Consider the following 9,353-nt stretch of genomic DNA (forward strand, 5'->3'; position numbering starts at 1 on the left):
AAAATCTTAAAATAATGATTAAATGGTGATTTAAATTACTTTACTTGAAATGATTACCGTCCCTGTTCACTACTCGGGAGTTACGTCACTGCGCCCATATATAAAGCCGAAATCGTAATAGTTATGATCTCTATAATAAAAACATAATTTACACGTTAAAATTAGATTTCAATATTCCCGAACAAATTTAATAGTTATTTTATGAATTATATTTTTTTGATCACACTTCATGTACAACCGTCATTTTCAGATAAAATTTTTTAGAAAATAAAAATATTAAAATGGTTATTTATAAATACGCAGCCTCCGTTACAACTATTAAAAAATGATCGAAAATCAATTTAAGGATTGTTCTTGATCAAAAAAAAATTAAATTAAGAATTACCGATGTTTCAATTTTATTTTTGGTCCCTTATATAAAGTTCTTGCTAAACGGTTTCCATCGATTAAAATGCCTTTAGAAACCAGAGGAGGCGGCGTGTTATAAAATAAACACGTTTTTAGGACTTAAGAAATGTTTTAGCTTTATCTCTAAATTTTACTATTAATTTCTGGCTTGATTTCAAATCTTACTCATGAAATCATAGTCGAATACTACAGGTAAGTATATTTTTTAAGTTGTTAAGTTATTGCTGACAAATTTTAAGCTGCAACAACAATAAAAAAAAGTCGGCGTAGATATTTTTCCACAAAAACCCATAATTCGGTTTAGTAAATTTTCTTAAATATATTTACGATATTTTCATAAATGCGAACTATAAATACAAATACTATGTCAAATTCAAAACTTAATCGTAAAATAAATATAAAGTTAACAACACTTAGGTGATACAAGTTTACTTATTGCAATCAATTTTTAGGTTAGGTGCGTTTTTTTCATCTTTCATGCATTATTCCTTCTCCTCATCGCTATCTTCCACATCATCAATATCATCATCGTCCTCCTCAGACAAGATGCCATTGCCTCGACTACAGCTATGCGGTGCAGCAACAGCAGTACCACTGCTATCCACAACACCAGGCGCACCGCCACTCAATGCCTGGCTCAACAGGTGTGAGTGAGGTGCACGCTTGCTTTGATTGGAACGTCGCCATTTAGCGCGACGATTTTGAAACCACGTTTTCACTTGACGATCGGAAAGTTTGAGTTGCAGTGCCAGATGGCGACGTTCTTCAGGTGAGAGATACTTTGAGCTGGCGAAACGATTTTCGAGATTTTTTGTCTGCTGAGAGGTGAAACGAATTTGACCACCTTTCCGCTTAACACCGAAGTTGGGCATATAAAAGCCGGCATAGGCAGCATTGCAATAGAGTGCAGCAGCAGCGGCGCCGTTCGGGAAGCCTGGAAGAGAGTGTGGAGAAGGCGATAGTTTTTAATAAATTTGCATGAAGAGAAGAAATAAAGGTGCATATGTTTAAAGGGCGGCTAGATCTTAAAAATTTACTTGAAAAAGAAACGGCCCTACGCAATGCAAACGGTGGTTTGTAACAGCCTAAAAGAATCAAGATATATATAGACATAGGTATATGTGTATTAGGGCGGGTCAATTTGTATGGGAGATTTTTTCAACTAGGCGCGTATAGCGCAGAAGGATTCTACATATAATTATAAGTAAATTTTGCGAAAAACCCAAACCAAAATCAATTTCGAAAAAAATTTTCTTAGCTTATTGCTTTAGTGTCGTAAATAAGTGCTAAAATTTTGCATAAAAAAATGCTTGAAGGGATTTTTTGGCATGAAGAATCTATTTCTGCGCTTATATTTTTCCTAAAACGACCCCCAGAGGGCGCGACAGTGGACATTTTCATAATAAAAAAAAAACATTTTCATAAAAAAATTATAAAATTACCGAGTACCAACTAGTAGCTTACCAAAACCAACGAAATGGGTGTGAGGACTTCACCGTTTGACATGTAGATTTTTTTTTTTAATTTTTTGCTTGTTTTTTTTTTAATTATTTAAATTTTTTATAAAAGTATAGCTTATTGTCTAACGAAAACCTCATAAATCCAAAATATTAGGCGAAGTTGCACAACAACTACAATTAAGAAATATTTGCTTTTTATAACTTGCACTTTGTTATACTAAAATTTAATGAGCTGCACACTTAGAGTTGGAGAAAGAAAAAAAAACAAAGAAAAAGAATTGTTTTTTTTTGTGGGACTTTGTGAAACTTTTAGAATTTTTGTGCAAAGTTTTAAATTGGGATTTATATGGTTTTGTTTGACAATGAGCTATAAACTCTTTCAAAAATAAATCGCCCAAACCGCGTAATTGTAATTCTATTTCATTTGAATCACCCTACACCAACCACTTGTTACTATTAAATGACATTTGATTGGTGCTCGGCGGCCATTAATATGGATTTTTAGCTAAAACAACAACAATAGAAATATAGCCATGTATAGGCTTTAAAACTCGACGAATACACACAGCCAATATGCTCATCTCAGTCACTCGCTGCTTACGCAATATTGCGTTACTCAACTTTACTTTCTCGCTCTTTCACATAGCATAGCTGTATTTCTAGCGTTCCGCCATAGCAAAAAATGTGTACTACGATATTACGAATACAGCAATAAAAAGCCAATTACTGCCATAATTGGTATATCATTTGCTGTTGGCGTGTGGGCTTAACGGTATCGTGCAATAAATAGCAAACACAACATATTATAGATAAAAATTTATAGATATATTTTTGATAAGATAATAATAGATAACTTTGATAAGAATAAATACAATATACATATGTACATACATATCTGTGGACTTTTGTGCCTTCTGTAGCTTCGAATTTAGAGTAAATTACAAGGAACTTCCATTCAAAAATTTTATATTTTTATTTAACTTTCATTAAGATATCATCTTGAACTACTCCTATTAATGACTAAAAACAAATATATCATTCGAAAACTCAACGAATTATTCCTTTGAAAAGAAAGTGACCTCACTCGAGAGAAGTTGTTTTGTCAAAAGTCCACAGATATGTAGCAGCGCAGAAGAATTTGAACTTCGAACATATTTCAGTAAGCTTCTTATTTCTAAGTTCTTCTGCATTTATGTAAGTAGGCACAAACAAAAAAAAAATGATGATTTTTCACGCAATGGTCTTCGGTTTGGTTAAAATTTTGCTGACAGAAGCTGACTGAATATTCTTTCTTTTAACTTTTCTCTTAAGAGATTTTGTCACGTTAGATTCTTCAAGGACGGGGGGAAGCTTTATGCTAGATATCGGAGCTCTCTCATCTCAGGTCGTCTAGTAGAGGAAGAAGACTCTTTAATAGAGTGCCAAGTATTATGTGACCCCTTAGAAATTTTACAAAGTAGTACTTAGAAGCTTTATGTCGAAAATCAAGAAAACTTAGAGCTGTTATTGGGTGCTATGAAACACCCACGAGTCCTACTCCACGGGATTATTTGCAGGGTGACAATTGGACATTGAGCAGCTGTGATTCAAGGTTACTTGAATTGGCGACTAAATAATCTGCGAACTGCGGACTTGCCGTAAAGCCTAGTAGGACGTAACTTGTCCTGCTCACTAGATTTACTATAAGATACCTCGAGCGACTCTACCCCTAATTGCAGGCAGGGCCGCCGCTGGCAGTTTGTGCGCCCGCGTGCAATACGGATTATGCCGCCCTATGACTACATATTATGCTGAGTTTTGTTAAAAAAAGTTTTTTTTTTTAATTTTTTCCATCATGGAAGGTACAAATAAAAAAAATTTAAATGAATACAAACATTTATTTTGATTAGGTACTTAGAGATATTTTTTTATTTAAGTGTAAAAGTAAAATAATACATATGTATATTACAAAAGCTTAACTCTTCTTGCCTTTATATTTGAGAAATCTTCTATCAACTTTCTTGTATCCAAGCTGTCTAAAATTTCATGTTCAATTGAATCTATAGCTAAATTACTAAGTCTGTGTTGAACCATTGTTGATCTTAAATAGTTTTTAATAATTTTTAATTTTGAAAATGATCTTTCACCAGATGCAACTGAAACCGGTAGTGTAAGTAATATTCTTAGCGCTATTGCTGTGTTCGGAAACGTTGAAATTAAGTCATTGGTAAAAAGATATTGTAATATGGTTAGTGGATCATTAGACTGGTTTTCAGCAAATGCAACTTTAATGATTTGATTTCATTAAACAGATCAATACCGTCAATGTCTGAGTCACTACTTGAATCATCTTTAAGCTTCAGATTCAAATCTTTACAGTGTTTCATTAACTCATCATTGGAGTAATTAAATAAATTAACGCTAAAAAAGCCAAATACGTCGGTATATGTTTGTAGCTCCTCGAATCTATCCTTCAAAGAAATTATTGTCTGATCTAAGATTCTAAAAAAAAACTCTACTCTATATTTGATTTTGGGATCTACTAAAACTTCATCAGTGTGTTCATATTGAAATTGAATTGGTTTTTTTCTTGGACGAATGGTATTTATAGGAGGGAAATCTGTGTCAACATTGAGTTCGTGAGCCACTTTGGAAGATTCTGCTAAAACAATTTCAAAGTGTTCATCCGTGCGATATTCTGTAAACTTATCAATCAATTTACTTACTAAATTTATGCAGATTTGAGTATTCATTGTGGGGCTCTGCATCATTTTCCTCAAAGCATTTATTTCGTTTAAGATATCGAACCAAATTACTACCGAGCAAATAAATCTATAATTTTGAATATTTAAAGCAAGCGAATGAGCTTTGTGAGATGTAATACAATCCCATTCCGACGAATTATTAGATATTTCTAGCAAAGCGTCAAATATTTTTTCGAGATGATACCGTAATGGCTTAACTGCATCGATTCTGCTAGACCATCGCGTAGCACTTAAAGCTTTTAATTTTAAATCTGGCAAATGTTTGCAAATAATCGACCACCTTTTTGTAGATGATGAAAAGAAAACGTAAATTTCTTGAATTATATTAAAGAAATTCATAGTTTCGTGGGTAATGTTTGCTGCATCGTTCACTACCAAATTAAGACTATGGGCTGAGCATGGGACATAAAATGCGCGGTTATTTATTTCCAAAATTTTTTTTTGTAGTCCATTGTGTTTTCCACACATATTAGAACCGTTATAATAACCTTGACCACGTAAGTTTTGAATGTTGAGATTTAATTGTGAAAATAAATCCAAAACAAAATTGAATAGACCTTCACCGGTGGAGCTGGTGATCGGACAGAAACCAACGAAATTTTCACATATCTCAACATTATTGGTTTTGTGATTTAAAAAAACATGCCTTAGTACAACTGTTATTTGCTCTGTGTGACTTACATCTGGTGTACAATCCAATATAATGGAGAAATATTTTGATTCTCTCACTTCGTTTAATATATATTTTTTTATAGTCGCCGCTAGCATATCAATTATTTCATTCTGAATTTGATCTCCTAAATAGTGAGTCATATGACTTGAATCTGATTTCGAGGATTGAATTCTGTCAATATGTTCCCGCATAACTGTATCAAAGGATGCTATCATTTCAATTGCTTTTAGAAAATTACCATTATTATGTTCATATAATGTTTTTGACGACCCCCGGAAAGCCAGACACTGTCTGGATAAAAACTTGATAACTGCTATAATTCTTTCTAATACATCACACCATTGTTTTTTTTTCGATTCTAATAGTCGCAGTTGCATTTGATTTACAGTAGTTTTATTTTTTAACATATTTTTTAATTGTACCCACGATTTCACATTTTCACTGTGGTAAGCACTTGTTTCATGTCTTTTAAGGGTTAATGATAAATGCTGCCAATCAGAAAACCCGTTCAAAGCAGACAAACTACTAACAGATTTACCAAATATTTTACAACAAAAACAATAGACTGAATCTTTTGAAGTGGAGTAAACAAGCCATTCTCTTTTAATTTTTTCTCCATTGGCCAGATTTCTATAATAGTAATTGTCTGTGAATTTTCTTCCATCGTCATTCATAGGAAAATTGCTGCTTGACACCTGTATGGGACCACGACTAACCAAAATATTTACAATTTCATTAGTCATACTGGCAGGCCACAAACCGGGATCATCACTACAATCTAAATTGCTACATATTACTAATGATGGCGCTACATTTCTCACAGGTTCTTCAGTTGTTTTACTGGACTCTCCTGTTTGCTCAGATACGTCCATGGCTTCTTGATTTATAGATGTGCCTGATAAAGCAACGGCAACATTTTCTTCACTCTCCGTTTCCTTATTTGCTGGCCTGCTTAAAAATTTCACTAAAGAACCCGCCAATTTTTCTTTCTGTTCCTCCTTTTCTCGTTTTTGCTGTCGAAATTTTGCTCCTGAAAATTTTTTCCTTTTCTGCGGTTCCTGAAATTATTTCTTAACATTAAGGGCCATAGTAAATAAACGTGGGTAAGTACTTACCATAGTCGCGATTACTTTGCACTTCTGTTTTGCACTGGCAGGTGATACTTTTGATTATAATCACGTTAATAAAGTTTAACTATCAATAATTATTCATTTTCCCACTTCAGACGAACTATTGACAAAATAATTGCAATTTAATGTGCGATCGTTGCTGTTTATCCATCATGCCAATTACGTACAAGTAGTATGCACAAATATCTAGCTAACCTACAAACTGAGAAATAAACTCACTGGGGATTTCCCTAACTAAATATTGCTGACTACTTCTTGTAAAAATGTCAAACGATCAGCTGTTTGGCAATTTACATCCCTGCAGGAACAGTGACACTCATTTCATGCAACATTTGTATCAGCACGTTAAGAGCAGTGTGAAAAAAAAGATGCAAGGGTTCACTAATTTCGAGTAGGAGTGTGAATGTGTTTGTGGGGAAATTGACAGACAGTAATTCAGTGAGTATAGTCTCTATATTATTTTATTTTATGTTATTTAATTTATTTTATTTTATTTTATGTTATTTACATACATATATTTGCGATGTTTCGCTGAACAGTCGTCAAACAACTGATTACAAAACATACATATGTACCTTCTTCTCGCAGTGCATAGAGAGTGCTTGCCTTGTACGTGTGCGCTTATCGGTGTGAGAGCAATAAAACTCTCCGCACATGTGCTAGCTTTTGAGCGTCGCTGCTTTAAATAATATGTGATGAATCGCTCGATTTGCCGCCCCCCTTCGACGTGCCGCCCGCGTGCAGTGCACGCCTTGCACGCCCGGTTACGGCGGCCCTGATTGCAGGCATTCGCTTTCCGATCAGAGCCAAGTACTGGGTTTTAATAGATTAGAAGCTGTCAATGCCTAATAATGGCACCTAATAGTCAAAAATATACCAGTGGCTCTGTACTGCTGCTCTGGGAAAGAAAATAGGTAAGAGAGGAGAGAAGTCACTTCATGACCGTATGAAATCATAGTTAATACTGTCGTTTTTTAGGCAGTTCTCGTCTGGTTGAATGCACTAGAGCAGACCACTAGTTAGAACGCTGGACCGGGTGCAGCGGGTAGCCCTGATTGGAATCAGTGGTATATTTTGGACCACTCCAACTCAAATACCTAACAGAGCGCCCATTGATTTCGTAGGTAAGGTTGCTGCAACAATGACTTAGGCTAGACTTAGAGTCAGGGTGATTTATTTGATTTAGAATCTGGTCACTCTAGTATTCTTGAAAGCTTAAACCTCATGTGTTTTAATATGGATCACTGCGTGGCTAGACTGGCACAAATTAAATCTTTCTCTACGCAGATTCACCCTTGGGATGAGTGGACGAGAAACAGAACGAAGTACGAGGGGAGCACTGGTGAACTTCTACATGGACGGGTCGAAACTTCACGCAAGGGTTGATGTAGAGGTCTTTTGCAAGGATCTCTCTATTAATAATAGATTTAGTGTTTTCCAGGCAGAGGTTGAGGTAATCAAGGCCTTCGGATCGCTTAAAGTTCGCTCTTGGATTCTGGGAGGATGCCTGATCTTCTTTTTCGTTGCTTCTGATTATTTACTACGTACCCTGGTCATGTTTCACGAAACTGCTCTGCGGATAAGTTGGCCAGTAAAGTCATCCACGAGTGGATCTCACCTATAAAAGATGGGGTGGCGTTCCCTGTGGATAAGTTGTGAATTGCTCTTGGACAGTTGGGTCTTGAATCAGCTTAGCGAATGCTGGGCGAAAATGAGGACATATTCAACTGCACAACATTTCTGGCCGAAGGTGTATCCCAGACAGTGTAGGGACTTTTTTTTTGGCTTACAAAGCCGTAACTCTTAGTGATACACAATACCAAGGAACCGGATACGGGGAATCGGATCCTTTAATGAACCGACCGGAACAAAAACCGAAAACGGCTCTTAAGGAATTGAAACTCGAGTACAAAAACCCGAAAAGTGGTTCCAAAAGAAACGAAGAACGATTCCACGTTACCCGAAAAACGGTTTATAACAATTGAAAAATAGTTTATTTTATCGGATAAATGAAAAATTCTTGAGCCGACAAAAAGTTGTTGATAATCAAGCAATTGAATTTATTATAAACTATTTTGATCACAAGAATCGATGATAGTGGCCTAGGTTTTCCTGAGAAAATGTGAATAGCGCCGGCACAAACAAAAAGAAAAAACCTGGTGTGTGGTTTTAACAAGACCCACCTACCCACATGTATTTCGACCCGCTGAATCCGAATATGAGGCCTTGATTGACACTAGTCATTTGCGAAAATTGTGGAAAAAAATGGCAACAAATGCGCAATTTTCGTCATTTACTTGAAATTTTGAGGGTGTACGAGTCAAACGGACTCCAGATTTGGATACACCGGGTCGAAATACATGTCGGTACGTAGGTCTAGTTAAATGCCCCGACCACTTTTTTTTGTGTGCCGGTGTAGTTTGCAAGTCTCATCATAGATCAGCGGCAATTCTTACGCCGATACTAGTTTTTTAAATGGCTTAAGAAATCTCTGACGCATACAATTGCAATAAGTATGTGTATCTCTTAAAAGTGGAAATTTAAGTGACAATAGTGTCAGTCAATGTAAGTGTCTATTGGATAAACTATCACTCCCTTGCTTTTAGAAAAAATTTATATTTTTATATGAATTTACACAACAGTCTACCAAGTCCTCCCCTCCTCCCGTAGTAAACTAAAGTAGTAAGAAGACGACGTCAACATACATACATATGTACATCGATTATAGGTGTGTAATTGATTAATGAGCATTTTTGTTTGCACTGCTTGCTGTCGGCTGTGTGTGGCTCCAATGCCTCCACCGAAAATTCGGTGGCAGCTAAGCGCCAAGCTGTTCCACACAAAATAATGTCTACGCATGTAAGTAAATATGCACATTGTATTTACAAAACTACGAGCACTAAACCAATGCGTTTATTTATTTATTTATTGCTTCAAA

The 9,353-nt window shown here is 35.5% G+C and overlaps 1 protein-coding gene across 1 annotated transcript; it reads right to left on the reverse strand.

Moving 5' to 3' along the window:
* Positions 1-890: 890 nt before the first annotated feature.
* LOC118736899 (hematopoietically-expressed homeobox protein HHEX-like) lies at positions 891-6,157 on the reverse strand. The gene is made up of 2 exons (XM_036467065.1): positions 6,046-6,157; positions 891-1,342 (listed from the first exon to the last, which is right to left on the reverse strand). The coding sequence occupies exons 1-2, from the start codon at positions 6,155-6,157 to the stop codon at positions 891-893; spliced, it is 564 nt and encodes a 187-aa protein (XP_036322958.1).
* Between the last annotated feature and the right edge of the window lie 3,196 nt (positions 6,158-9,353).

Source organism: Rhagoletis pomonella, unplaced genomic scaffold, assembly GCF_013731165.1.
Source record: "Rhagoletis pomonella isolate Grant_MI unplaced genomic scaffold, Rhpom_1.0 Rhpom_scaffold_00001, whole genome shotgun sequence".
Classification (NCBI taxonomy): Eukaryota; Metazoa; Arthropoda; class Insecta; order Diptera; family Tephritidae; genus Rhagoletis; species Rhagoletis pomonella.